The sequence below is a fragment of the Raphanus sativus genome, chromosome 9 (assembly GCF_000801105.2).
Source record: "Raphanus sativus cultivar WK10039 chromosome 9, ASM80110v3, whole genome shotgun sequence".
In the NCBI taxonomy this organism is placed as follows: Eukaryota; Viridiplantae; Streptophyta; class Magnoliopsida; order Brassicales; family Brassicaceae; genus Raphanus; species Raphanus sativus.
This window is the reverse complement of record NC_079519.1, coordinates 14,200,115-14,215,111: the sequence shown is the minus strand read 5'-3', so window position 1 is coordinate 14,215,111 and position 14,997 is coordinate 14,200,115. Positions and strand designations below refer to the sequence as shown.

Sequence of the window (14,997 nt, the reverse complement as noted above, 5' to 3'; positions counted from 1 at the left end):
TCTCTTCCTTTAGTCCCCGGTCACTCGGAACACTCACACGCCCATGTACCAAAATGGTACCATTGCTGGCCGTCTGGTACTCTGTCTTGTCATTCCTTGCAACCTTTTGCAAGTTCTCATCCAAGCATTGTGCTTGTCTGATTCTACTCAGGAGATCAGCCTGATCCACAACCTCTAGTCCCAGAGGTTCATCCTCACTGACCAAGGTGTTTAGATTCAAAGACCTGACCATCCCTTCCAATACCTCAGCTTCTCTTTCAGCTGACACTTCAGCTCTCCTCCGGCTTAATGCATCTGCTACCAGATTTGCCTTGCCCGGATAGTAAGCAATATCAAGATCATAATCCGCCACAAATTCCATCCACCTTCTCTGCCTCAAGTTTAACTCAGGCTGAGTAAAAATGTACTTGAGACTCTTGTGGTCGGTTAGGATCTGAACCTTGGCACCATACAAGTAGGACCTCCATATCTTCAGAGCAAACACCACTGCAGCCATCTCCAGGTCATGAGTTGGGTAGTTGCCCTCATGCTTCCTCAGTTGCCTAGAGGCATAAGAAATGACTTTCCCATGTTGTGTGAGCACACAGCCTAATCCGGTTATGGATGCATCTGTGTAAACCACATATGGTTGGTCGGCCTCAGGCAACACTAGCACTGGTGCACTGGTCAACATGGTCTTTAAGGCCTGGAAGCTCTTATCACAAGCATCAGACCATGTGAACTTCACATCCTTTCCAGTAAGTTGTGTCATAGGTTGTGCCACACTTGCAAACCCCTTGACATACTTCCTGTAGTATCCGGCCAAACCCAAGAAGCTTCTAACTTCAGTAGCATTCTTTGGTCTTGGTCACTCTTGTATGCACTTGACCTTCTCCTGGTCAACAGAAACTCCTTCCTTAGACACCACATGGCCTAGGAATCCAATACTCCTTTGCCAGAAACTGCACTTGCTTAACTTAGCAAAGAGTTGCTGCTCCCTTAGCCGTCCCAGCACCAACCTGAGATGCTTCTCATAGTCCTGCTCAGTCTTAGAGTATACTAGTATATCATCAATAAAGATGATTACAAATTCATCTAAGAAATCTCGGAAGATACCATTCATCATCTTCATGAAGGCTGCTGGCGCATTGGTCAGTCCAAATGGCATGACCACAAACTCATAGTGGCCATACCTTGTCCTGAATGCTGTCTTTTGCACATCCTCTGGTGCAATGGGGATTTGATGGTAGCCTGATGCTAAATCAATTTTTGAGAACCACTTGGCTCCTCTCAACTGATCTAGCAACTCATCAATCCTGGGCAAGGGGTAGTTATTCTTGATAGTAACCCTGTTCAGCCCCCTATAGTCAATGCACAATCTGAAACTCCCATCCTTCTTTTTGACAAAGAGGACTGGTGCTCCCCATGGAGACACACTTGGGCGTATAAACCCCTTATCCAACAACTCTTCAAGTTGTTTCTTTAACTCAGCCATCTCAGCTGGTGCCATCCGGTACGGACTTTTGGACATTGGGACCGTTCCAGGTTCAAGTTCGATCATGAACGGGTCAGCCCTATCAGGAGGCACACCCTGAAGCGCCCGAAATACATCACTAAACTCTTGAACCAACTGAATCCCATCCGGGCTACCACCCCCCACAACCTCCTTAGTGCTAATGGTCGCCAACCAGGCCTCACAACCATTCCTCAGCATACTTTCCACTTGGACCGCTGAGACCACTAAGCTACCCGAGGTTGGTCGGATACCTTGGAACCTGATCGGGGGTCCACACCCACTCTCAAACTGCACCCTTCCTCGGTGACAATCTAAGGTGGCCCGATTCTTTCCAAGCCAATCCATCCCTAAGATCACTTCATGATTCTTAAGGCTAACCACTACAAGATCTACAGGCAATGCCCTCCCTTGTACCATAACTGGGATATCCCTTACCAGGCCTTGTGATTGCATCCTTTGGCCTCCGGCCGCAACCACAACCCCAGGATCATCCCCTGAACCAATACAAAACAATCCTTTCCCAATCATCTCTGGACTCACAAAACTATGTGAGGCTCCAGTGTCAAACAGGACATGTGTTTCCCCACCACCAATACATAAGGTCCCTACAAAGACCCCATCTAAGTTCCTAACCATTCTAGGTTCCGTACCATGCATAGTTCTAGAAAGGAAACAAATGAGTTTTAGAAATTACCAGTGATTGCTTTGAATGGCCCTGTCTCTTCCACATCCTTGGACAGCTCATAAACCCTTGGAGTTGAGGTTTGACCCCGGTTCTGGTCCGGCCTGCTACCCCCACTCCTGTTCTTATTCTGTCCATCAGCTTGCTTTGGACAGTCCTTCTTGAGATGACCCTTAAGACCACAAGTATGGCAAGTCCGGTCACCTCCCACATTTGGGCACTCTCGAGCAAAGTGTCCCATCTTACCACAACGAGTGCAAGCACCCATGGCTCTCCAGCACTCCCCATAATGGTTTCTACCACACTTAGGGCACACAGGCTTACCACTTGAGGTTTTACCCTCTTCTACCTGGTCCCTCTTTCTCTTCCGGTCGCCACTTTGCCCAGGAGCCACCACCACACTCTTCACTTTGTGCTTAGCTTCCTCAGCAAGGTTAGTCTCCAACATAGCCATCCTCTCCACCAGTTCAGTCACATTGGAGAAGGTCCGGACTGAGCAGTAGGTCTTGAGTTCAGGCCTAAGGCCGCGGATGAACCTTCGGACCTGTACTGCCTCATCCTCCAGCTCCCTTCCCACAAAGCGCCTGAGCCTGTTGAACTCTTCCTCATACTCCCTTACTGCCCTACGCCCTTGAACCAAGTCCAAGAACTTAGCTTCCAAACGGTCCCATGCCTCAGCAGGAAAGTACTTGTGGTTAAACTCCACTTCAAAGTCAGCAAAGCGCTCAATGGAACCATTGGTACGTTTGTCCAAAGCTATCCACCAATTGTGTGCATCACCTTCCAGGAAGTGCACTGCAATGTCCCTTTGATACTCCTCAGGGCACCGGGTTGATTTGAAGTTCCTCACCAACCGGTCTCTCCATTCATCAGCCTCCATGGGATCAACACTTCCAGCAAAGTGCTTTGTCCCTAGGCGTGATATGTGCTCCAGAACCTTCAAGTAATCCACTTTCTTAACTGATCCAGATGGTGGATCCAGTTCAATTACTTCAGCTACTGGCAACACTCGTCCACCAGCTCCACCACTTCCACCAGCTCCTACTTGAGCTTGTGTGGCTTGACCAACGGATGAGTTTACCACTGGGGTGAGCACCTGAGTCATGGCTACCATCTGACTACCCATTAGCCTAATGGCAGCCAGTATCTCCTGCATGGAAGGTTCAGCCCCTCGATCACCCGGACCAGTCCGTACACCATCCCTGATGTTTGGATCAGCTCGATGACCAATCTCTGAGGACTCAGCCTCCCCATCCTGATCATTCCTGTGCTGCCCAATAGCTGCACCTCGCTGGCTTCCAGTTCCCTCCAGTTGCCTTCCGGTCTCATTCAGCTGTCCAGCCACTCCGTCCAGCTGAACCTCAGTTTGGTTAACTTGGGTTTCAGTCAGGACAGCCTCTCCAGTCCGACCCATAGGTGGAACTGTCAACACTGCACTTGGGTTAGGTACTGATGCATCTCCAGCACCAGAAACCCCAGCCCCATCCTTAGCCTTCCGAGACCGCCTCTTAGTTCCCTTAGGACACATCAAAACCAAACACAAACCAGGTATTAGTTTTGACAGCACTTTTAAACCTCAACAACATCAACAATAATGAACATAAACTTAAACCAAAAATGTCAAGAGACTCAGCCGGATGTGTGATGATCTGCCCCTAACCCAACAGCCTAGAATCAAGCATGCTCTGATACCAACTTGTAAAACTCGAACCTGGATCCCATGATCCAACCAATCCAAGTACTTACCTACATGTCTAAGTGCAATTCAGCCGGTTTAAGTCCAATAGTGTCTAAGTCCTTTTTCATTCAATTGAGGTTTGTAATTGACAAATACAAAGCGGAAGCATAAAGAAAAGATCATTTCATATATATATAAGTCAATGTGATCCATACAAATCATTCAATCCACACAAGTTGCACTATAGGCTAACATAAGTTCATCTAAACTAGACACACATCACACATCCATCCACGGCCAAGTCTTCAAGACTCCTTTGCTTTACCACGATCACAGCTTGTTCCTGAAACCAAACCACAACACATGAATACACATATGATCCGATATCCTAACATCAATCTAACTAGTACATGGTTCCGGATCCTAGATCACATCTAATGCCCATCTCTGACCACACTAAATACTCGGCCAGAAACTCCATACTATACATGATAAATCATGATAAATCCAAACTAAGAGAATGGACCAATTGGATTCCTCAGAACCGGCCTCAGTCATATCGACCTTGACCATGAACCGCCAACCGGCCAAATTGGACCAACCCTTAATCCATGATATAAATTGAATCTAACACTTTGATAATTCATTAAAAATCCCAACTAAGAGATTACAATTGCCAAACCCCAATAATTCCCTTGGGAACCATGAGATCGGACCATACCTCCCCAACCAAGGCCATGGAGAGATTACACTGACCAATCCAAGCCCTGGGGGTTTGTCCGTGGGTTTAAACCCTCAGATCACATCAGAATAAGGTAGAAGAGAGATTGACAAAGAGAAAAGAAGAAACGGATGCAACCAACACATCATGGTTCAACCGGCCAGACCATATAAACCCATGGTCATGGGCGGTCACCATCCGGAGTGCATCAATACCTTAGGCGTGCGTTCCTCTGCGCCTCCATCCTTCTCTGACTCCTTCCTCTTGTCCTTATCACTTTGCCCGTCTGCCATGGCCTTGCCTGAGCCTTTTCCACCGTTTAAATCACACCGGAACACCACACGGATCACTCCTCACCGCCGGTCTCTTCTCTCTTTCTTTCTGGTAGAATTTTGGCAGAGGTTTGCCTAATGTTTTTCGTGATTGAAACCGATGAACAATGACTCCTATTTATAGGAAATGTCATCGACAGGCGGTTGGGATGAGCGGTTGCACGGTTTTGGGCGAAAAGGCACAAACGGTTCCCTTTGCATCTCTTCGGCCAAACCGCTTCCCAACTGCCTCCAACCGCTCCCCTTGATCGATCTCCAGCTGCCAACACTCCTCCAGGTACCTAGCTCACTTGCCAAGCTCCATGGTCTCACCTGACCATGCCACCACTGAGCCGGACCCATAACCGCTCATGGTCCGGTCCAACCGCCCAAGAGCTAATCACTCCGTCCAGCTGAGGTGAGCTGGTCACTAGTTTCCCCAGCTGAGTGAGCTGACCTGCCAGCTACTGGAGCTGTCCTAGACTTGCCTGAGCTACTGTGAGCTTGCCTCACTCCTTCCCTAGCTGCCCGAGCTACCAAACCTCAACGGCCAGCTACCAAAACACTTGTCCAGCTCCTTTGAGCTTACCTTTCCTTCATTCTGGTTAAGTCTCAGCTTCCTGATGCACTTAACCCCATTTCTGGACCATGATACGCTTGCCCCTTGGTCTCATGACCTGGCTGGTGCTTGTCCTCGCACCATGGTCCATCCGGATGGCTTTATCTAGAACTTGGGACATGACAGTATATGCTCAGCTAGACCTCTGGATAAGAAAAAGGCTAATCAAAAGAGTTGGAACCGGACAATCTATTTCCGTTTGGAATGATCCATGGATTCCTGCTCCTCGCCCGATGTCAGCATTACCAAAAAATCAATCTCAAGTTTAAGATCAAAATCTCACGGTCAGGGATCTTATAAATCCCAACGATAGTTCCTGGAATATGGAGCTTCTTAATATATTTTTTTCATCCAGAGGATGTGAAAATTATTCGAGGTATAGCAGTCAGTAGGGTACAAAGGCCAGATACGTAAGGTTGGATGTTCACCGATTCTGGTAAATACTCAGTTAAGTCAGGTTTTAGAACTGAGTCTTTATTTCCAGATAGGGGTCCATGAATTCAAACTTATGGACCAAATATTAATGCCCTTCTTGCGTTTTCCTGAAACTTAGATGTTCTTTGAAACTAAGGCATTTTGTGTGGCAAGTATTATCTGAGACTTTGCCAGTTGCAAAGACTCTGAAGACACGTGGTATACAATGTGATCTACGGTGTAGTATTTGTGGAGCAGAAGAGGAATCTATAAATCATGTTCTCTTTGAGTGTCCACCAGCATTACAAACTTGGACACTATCGCGGATACCCTCCCCTCCGGGCATACTTCCATCATCTTTGGTTTTTACAAGTTTAGACTATTTATTTTGGAGGCTTCCAAAAGAGGTTGATTCGGATTGTTTCCCTTGGATTGTATGGTACATATGGAAGAATAGAAATAAAAAAATTCACCAAAATAAGGATGGAAATCCTCAAGATATATTGTGAAGAGCAGAAGTAGAAGGAACACTTTGGGCTGAAGCGCAACTATTAGTACAGGAGCACCATGAGTTTGTACAGCCAGAAGTTAGCGGGTCGACAGTAAATTCATCAAGAATTTGCTATATTGATGGGGCATGGAGGAAACAAGATGCCTTTAAGGGACATGGCTGTTACTGCAAGAAAATGGCGTCGACTGATGTTATGATGGGGGCAATGAACCTCCGACGAAGCCTATCACATTTACATGCGGAATGTGAAGCATTGATTTGGGCTATGGAGTGCATGAAGACCCTGCAGTTTTCAGACATAGTATTTGTGTGGATTGTTCTCAATTGGTGAAGATATTGTCCTCACCCGAAGAATGGCCAATATTTGCTACACTCATGGAAGAGTTCACCCGCAGTAAGACTTTCTTCCCTAATTTCAAGATAAGACATATTCTAAGGGCACAAAACACTATGGCGGACAAGCTTGCACGTGGTGCAAGGAGTTCTCCTTCAGTTATGTTATATGTTGATTCAGTCCCTCCGGTTTGGCTATCTGAACCGGTGGCTTCTTAGATCTACTAGTTCATTGTTGCCAAAAAAAAATTTTCAATTCAGTTATTACTTAATTTACAATTCAATTATTAATTAATTTGCAATTCAATTATTAATTAATTTGATTTAATTATTAATCAATTCGAATCAATCAATAATAGCTTATTATATTATGAAAATAGCATTATTTATATGTTATTATAAAATATTTCACGGCATAAAAAATATATCACAAAAAAGTATATCATATCACGAATCATATGCTATAGAACAATATTCTATAGCTTATTATTGATGCCACAATATGTATATTTATCATAGCACACGAAAATACGTTACGATAAGGGGAGATCTATTATAGCTGTGGCTATCAGAGCATTTATAAAAATGCTACGAAAATGATGTGGTAAGGTTTTTCGGGTGCTACAAATGCCGATACTTTTTGTACTGGCGGTTGTAATCCGCCAACGTTTTGGGTCGAGCAGCCTCATCTGCAGCTTGAGCAGCAGCTGTAGCGGTATCAACATCAGTATCAGGGATTGCAGTCCCCTAATCATTCATCCTCTGACCTGGTGCATAATGCAGATGACCATCCTGGTTATGCAGGTTTCTATTCTCGTCCTAAATAAGAACTAGAGTCGCAACCATGTCTCGCGGGTTAGCGTCGATCGGTGTTCGATGAGAAGTGTGAACGATGATGGATGTGGAGTGTTGGTCGATAGATGGGTAGTATCGGTCGACTTTTGGCGGCAAGTATCGGTCGATAAATTGAAGTTATTGTCGATCGATGCGGTGCGGTGCGTTTCTCTATTCGAATTGAGTGTTTTCTTGTTGCTTCTAGTACTACTGGGCTGGACATGCACCTGAAAAGTTAAGAAAAGAAATTTATGAGAAACTTGAAAAAGAAAAATAACCTAGACTCAATCGAACTAGATAAGATATAATGACGATCAAAGCTCCTCAGCAACGGTCACTCAAATTACCGAAAGGAGTGACTTTACTCTCTCAGATAAGAGGTTCAATTGTAGTACTTATCCACAAAGAACGAGGGCATACAATATATCCTAATCAACAGTGATTAAGCTAGGTAAATATGTTTAAAATAGTAAATAGCAAGGTGAAAAAAGTAGTTGTACAATTGATTGTTTTGAGTTTGTAAATAGTTATGAGAATGCGTTAAATCTAGGTTTCAGGTAATCGTGATTATAATTACATAGAAGCTAAAGTTTTATAGGATATTCTAGAACTCGAACTTTCTAATGTAAAGATATCTAGCTGTTGCATGTGAGTCTACTAGTTATCCAAGTCCAGTATTCAGCTTTTGTTATATAAACCCAGAGTGGCCGTCGATTGATTCTATCCTTCTAGCGTCGACCGATGGCACCTTGAATCGGTGTAAAGTGTTATACGAATGGTTCACTAATTATTTTAAAATATAAATGAAAATAATATAAATTTTACTTTGAGAAAATGAAAAACTTATATATTTTGGTTTGAGTGATTTCTTATCAAAAGTTTTATTGTTAGTGTTATAGTTATTAAATATATTTTAAATATTTTGGAAAAACATTGAGTTATATTTGTGTTAAATGGTGTGGTCAGTAAAAGTTTATGATTAATATGGATTGTCAACAAAATTTCAGTGTTTGTTTACCGAAACGTTGATTCTTTATTTCAACCAAAGTTGAAAAATGATGATGTAAATGACATTTTCCTGACTATTCTTGAAGAAGATGAAAAAATTTCATCAGAGGAGTTTACCTTAACTTAGTGAAGAAAAAAAAAGGAACCCTTTTCTCAATTTCTCAAGTTGGATTCATATAGCTTTTCTAGATTTAATCTTACGGTGAAAAATTGCTGAGAGAGGTAAACTAAAAATGAAAACTGTGCTTGATCACTTACATGACGAATATATAGCCTATGTATTATAAGTTTCCCTTTTTTAAGTTAAAAAAAAAAAGAATCAAGCATCTACTTTTTTTTTTTGATAATCCGGGGGTTCTCCACTTACGCGGATCATTCCCCCGTGCCCGGTCAGGCAGGGGTCCACTTCACCCGGGAGGGCTATACCTGGGCTGAGGACAAGGCCCAACACCCAGTACCGCATTTGGTGAAAGGGAAGAGGTAGTTCCCCTCCAGGTGGTTCGAACCCAGAAGCATGACCATTGGCCCCCAAGGCCCTTACCACTTATGCTACCTCATCCCGTCAGGCATTGAACCCAGAATCAAGCATCTACTTACATGCCATGCCATGGAAAAAGAAGTTCCACTCACTTATGAATAAAGAATGATGAATTTAAAGTCCACAGTAAATACAAAAGGAGCTTGTGAATTATTACGATTCTTTAGTGGGTCTACATGCACATATGTAGATGCTAGCCGTTATTTTAAAGCAACTCTTAAAAGTTACTGTTTGATGCTCTCCTATAACTTTTTTTCTGACAAAACTTCCATTGTGTTCTTGCCTACGATGATTTCAAATCGGAGAAGCAAAACAGAAAATAAAAACCCAAGTCTTTTTAAGGATATTTGTTAAATACATAGAAGGATAATATAAGCAATTTTATGTATGATAAATACAGGGAATGTTTAGAAGTTATGGGAATTGTTGCTACACCTCTTCATCAAGAAAGCAGGACTAGAGTCTCGTTTGAGTAAGATTATCGAATAATATTGCATCCTTGATCTTGGTTGTGGATTTAGAGGCCATGTCAAGTCCCTCTTGAGGCGCTGCATCGATCAGAAGCTGGACGACTTCGTTCATGGTAGGACGGATTGTGGGAGATCTGCTCGTACAACGAATAGCCACACGCAAGGCATTGATCATGTCGGCTTTTGATGGTTCCGATAATCTCTTGTCTAGTGTCTCAATTAAACCTTCTTTCGTGTCAATCTTTGTTGACACCCAATTCACTATGTTCTTGTTCTCTCCGAAACACGAGTCTACAGGTTTCTTCCCCGTGATAAGCTCCATTAGCATCACCCCAAAACTGTACACGTCGCATTTGATCGTTGCTTTGGTGGAGTATGCATATTCTGCCATTAGCAAATGCATATCGTCAAAAAGCCGAAGAAAAACTTATATTAAATGAGAAAAAAACATGAACTGTTGAAAGAGATGAAATTGAAAATAGGTTTCTTCAAAAACATTTTTTCACACGACTAACATCACCGAAAATGCATTTCAAGTATCAAACATTTATTATTTCTAAACAAGAGAAAACATTTTATGTACTTGTGTTTTCATTATCCTGATTTTCTGAATCCACTCATAAAAAAAAAGAAAAAAAAATCAACCACTCCTTAAAAATAGTATTTCCTCCAAGTTACCATAATATGCCAAGTTCTAGTTTCTTTATCGTTTCCATTTTTTTTCAAAAGGATTGCAGTCTCGAGAAATAAGGTTTCTAGAGGTATTAGATGATATCACCTGGGGCCAAGTAACCGTAAGTGCCGGCTATAACCGTTGTGGTTGAATCTTTCCCTCTAGCCTGCAACACCTTTGCAATGCCAAAGTCTGCGACTTTAGGCTGATAGTTTACATCTAATAAGATGTTTGTGGATTTAATGTCGCGATGAATGATTGGCGGCGAGAGATCATGGTGAAGATAAGCCAATCCTTGAGCGACACCAAGTGCGATTTTATGACGAGTAGACCATTCTAGATGAACAAAGCCTTTATGAAGAGCATCCCATAAGTTACCATTTGGCATGTACTCATACACCAAAAGACTACAATCCAAACTTGAGAAATAGCTGAAGAGCTTGACGATGTTCTTATGGCGAATGCTCCCGAGTGTCTCAACTTCGGTTTTCAACTCCTTGTTCAAATGCAATGTGTCTTCTGAAGCTGAGTCTTTGCTACTTTGGCTCCAAAGTTTCTTCACAGCAACTACTTCCCCGGATTTAAGCTGTACTCTATAGACCGTACCCGAACCACCATGACCTACGATGTTCTTGTCCACAAGAGCTTCCAGAATCTCTCTTTGGTCGAAACTTATGCGGTGGAAACTCTTGACGTCGTAGGAGAAGAAAGAAGATGCTAAGGTCTCGTCTTGCTCTATCACTGCTCTCTTTTTACTCAGACGTTGTCTCAAGTAAACCATGATGCCCCCGAGGAGTAGAATGAAGACTGAGACAAGAATTGCCCAGATCGAGCTCAACTTCTTCTTTCTTGGAGCCACTTGACACATTGTAAACTTTAAATCCGAGGAACCAGCGTTTGGTGGAACACAGAGATTAGGGTTATCTGAAAAGCTTTCCACAAGACCTCCTCTTATCAGGGAGGCAGGGATGGGACCAGATAGCTGGTTGCTTGAAAAATTGATCGAGGTTGGGAGCAACTCGGAAAGGTCTTCAGGGATTCTTCCGGTGAGACGATTACTTGAGAGATCAAGGACGTTGAGAGATTTCAGGTTAGAGAACGACTCAGGGATTGATGAATCAAGTTGGTTTCCTTGCAGCACAAGTAAGTTTAGTCTTCTGAGTCTCCCAATCTCGGAAGGTATTGGACCAGTCAGGTGATTGTTGCTGAGATCAAGCTTCACAAGATTTGTGGCGCGAGATATTTCGTGAGGTATAACACCGGAGATTTGATTTCCCTGCATAAACAACTCCGACAGATTCCAAGCGTTTCCGATCGAGTTTGGTATTGGACCCGATAACAAGTTGTAAGCCAAGTCGATGATGGAGACATGAGGTAGAGACGTAATTCCTTGGGGTATAGGTCCCACGAGTTGGTTGCTCGCAACACGGAACCGGATAAGACTCTTGCACCTCCCGTAAGTTGCAGGGATCGAGCCAGAGAACTTGTTTTGCAGTACGAGAAAGTACAAAAGCTTACCGGATTTGCAAACTTGGGTCGGAAGGTTACCGGAGAGGCGATTTTCCGAAACGTCGAGGGCGATCATAGGCGAGGAAGATCCGAGATTTGGCGGGAGTTCACCGGTCAAATAGTTGTCGTAGAGAGACAAGATCTTTAAGGTTGTTGAGTTACCAAGTGACTTGGGAATCTCACCGGTTAAGCTGTTGTTGTAAAGCTGAAGCACTCGGAGTTTCGGAAGACTGCATATCGATTCCGGTATCCTTCCGGTTAACTTGCTAACCGAAATATCTATGTCCGTGAGATTTTTGAGATTACCGATTTCTTCAGGTATACTGCCGGTTAAGTGATAATTATAGTAAAGCTCAAGCTGCCTTAGGTTGGAAAGATTCCCGATTTCTTTGGGAATCTCGCCAGAGAGGAAGTTTCCACTTAGTTCAAGATCAACAAGGGAAGTCATATCCCCGATGGACCTTGGGATATTACCGTGGAGCATACACGTCATCAGGAGCATGTGTGTGAGCTTCGTGAGCTTCGAGACATAATCCGGTAGAGTCCAGAGATCGAGTTCAGGGTTCTCATTGAAATTAAGATACTCTAAATCGGTGAGATTGAATATCGAGAGTGGGAAGCTACCGGTGAAGTGGTTCCAAGACATGTCTATGACTCTTAGAGATTTCATGGGAGAGAAATCAGGGAGTGTGGCTGTGAGATAGAGAGAGCTCATGTTCAGCTCTCGAAGAAGATCACAGTCAGGGATGTCCTTGAGGAAGCTGCTGCTTCTATTCAGATGGTTGCGAGAGAGACGGAGAACACGAAGGTTTGGGAGGAAAGAGCAAATACCATCTGGAAAAATCCCGGAGAGTGACAAACCGGAAAGATCAAGATCGGTGACAAGCCCTTGACCGTCGCACCTTACGCCAGTGAAGTTACAGTAGTAAGAAGTCACCTCGTCGGAAAGATTCCAAGAGGACAAAGCATCGCTGGAAAGAGAGTTTTTCATAAGCTTGAAGAATTCTGATTGTTGGTTGGAACTCATCAAGCCGCATGATTGTTTGCTGTTGAAGCAAAAGATGAGAAGAACAAAAACTGGGACAAATCTGAGAAGCATTTCAGGAAAAGGTCCTAAAGGTAGCAGCAGGAGCTAACTTTGGATGCAAAAAAAAAAAGAGAGATAACTTTTGCGTCTGGGAGGAAAAATGAAGGGAAGTAAAAAAGCTTACGAGTTGAAAGACTGAAATTAATGCGAGCTTATAAAACGAAAGAAGGGTTCAAGTTTTTCTGTATACGATCAGAATCAGATAGATGTATTTTTCGAAAAAAAAATAGTATTAATATAATAACATAATTGAAGAAAAGGAGCATATAGATATGTTTCCTTTGGATAAAGCAGCTTTATGATTATACCCACTAACTTATTATGGAGAATAATGTAGAGGTGTATGTAGCCAACTTTATACCTCCAAAGCTTTACTTTAATTTCTTGTTTTTATCACAAAAGAAGAGTTGAAATATCACTGAATCTGATGCTAAAGAGTGCACGATCACCTGTCCAAGAACCTCGCTCTTGTCTCGACATATTTTTTTGGCTTGAGTTTTTTTTTTCTGATAGACATTGGACACAGCCTTACATTAGAGATTGATATAATATAAGGGGATTGAGAAAATAAGACATAATGAGATAGTACTTGTCTCTTTATACTTTCGCATTAATTGGTCGGTTTTCGGCCTAATTACTCTCATAATAGAAAAATAATTATTAAAAATTATATAGAGTATTTAAGCAAAACAAAATTATATACAGTACAAAAAAATATGAAAAAATTAATATAACCATGAGAATATTGTACATGTTTTGATATAAGAAATTATGTTATGATCTAGATTTTCTATAATATATATTATAACTATTTTTGCAAGGATAAAACAGACGTTCTAACATATATTGAACGTTTTATAAAGTTACTAATCATATTGTAAACTTTTCTCTATGATCTATCTAAATATATAATATGTGTATCAGTTCTAACCAGAACGCTATGTTATTTAAAACATACAATATATATTATAAGCTTTTTACTTCATTGTAGAAAAACATATAGAAAACTTTTTTTCTATTTTATCATTTAGTTGGTCATATATCGCAGATAAAACAGTTAATTCTTACCTTCATGCTATCTTCTAAACATGTTAGAATTTATATAATAATATTGTGTATGTGTTGTATCATGTGTAGAATATTATTCTATATTATTCTATATTTTTGGTTATTTTATGTTTTTAAATCTGAAAAAAATTTAGAAAATAATCGTAACTAATTTTATTCAAACTTATCTTATTTTTTACGTGACGTTCATTCCTTTTTCTATTCAACGTTCTTCTTCCCTATATCTTGCTTAGAAAATAAAATGGTTGGTGTTTAGAGACGGGATATGTATAGGTGGAGATTCATTGTTATTCGTATTTGTTGGTGGTCTTCGTTTTTCTGGTAGCAGAGTAAACAATGAAAACGACACAATTAAACTTTCAGGGTTATTTTCCTTTTTTAACCAAAAAGTTAATAAGAAATATATAATTAAAATTCTCTCAAAAGACTACATAAATAATAAATAAAAATAATGAAAACTAACTTTTGTCTTTATTATTTTTGAATAATACGTGTTTGAATTAGAATATTTTTTTTTTACAAATTTTTATTTTGAAATCCAAAAATTCTTTTTGAAACTATTTTTAACCTTGTGATCTTACCAAATTCGAACAAGCTAAACTTAATAAGCTCATCAACCACGACATTTCATATCTCCTTCTTATGTATTTGCAGCTGTATACATAGTAAATAGTGTAGATCCTATCAAACTACACGCTTTTGCGTCCAGTTAACCTAGCAACTACTCCAATGGAAGAGTTCACCAGTTCTTCCCAAACATCAAGTCCTAATGTTTCTCTAATGTGAGGGAAATCTCCTAAACATAAATTGTGATTAATATCTTTATCTTCTAAGTTAAAAGATCATTCAGGGTAAAGTCTTGAAGGGTAATCCCGTGATTTCACTTCAGGAACATCCATCTGATCATATAACCCAACAATAACCGAATCACAACATAACACTCAACTACAACATAATAATAACTCAACCATGACATAACAATAACTCAACCACAATATAACAATAACCCAGCCACAACATAACAATAACTCAGTTATAACATAACC

The 14,997-nt window shown here is 41.4% G+C and overlaps 1 protein-coding gene across 1 annotated transcript; it reads right to left on the bottom strand.

The window, feature by feature from the left end:
• Positions 1-9,464: 9,464 nt before the first annotated feature.
• LOC108827828 (receptor protein-tyrosine kinase CEPR1) lies at positions 9,465-13,093 on the bottom strand. Its single transcript, XM_018601326.2, has 2 exons — positions 10,393-13,093; positions 9,465-9,998 (listed from the first exon to the last, which is right to left on the bottom strand). Exons 1-2 carry the CDS (start codon positions 12,893-12,895, stop codon positions 9,601-9,603), a joined length of 2,901 nt encoding a protein of 966 aa, XP_018456828.2. The 5' UTR covers positions 12,896-13,093; the 3' UTR covers positions 9,465-9,600.
• Positions 13,094-14,997: the final 1,904 nt, after the last annotated feature.

What these genes read in the sequence shown, in the direction of transcription:
- LOC108827828 (XM_018601326.2), bottom strand. Translation starts at nt 12,895, where the DNA reads ATGCTTCTCAGATTTGTCCCAGTTTTTGTTCTTCTCATCTTTTGCTTC. An exon ending in TTACGGTTACTTGGCCCCAG is followed by an intron (nt 9,999 to 10,392) that starts GTGATATCATCT and finishes TGCTAATGGCAG; the next exon opens with AATATGCATACTCCACCAAA.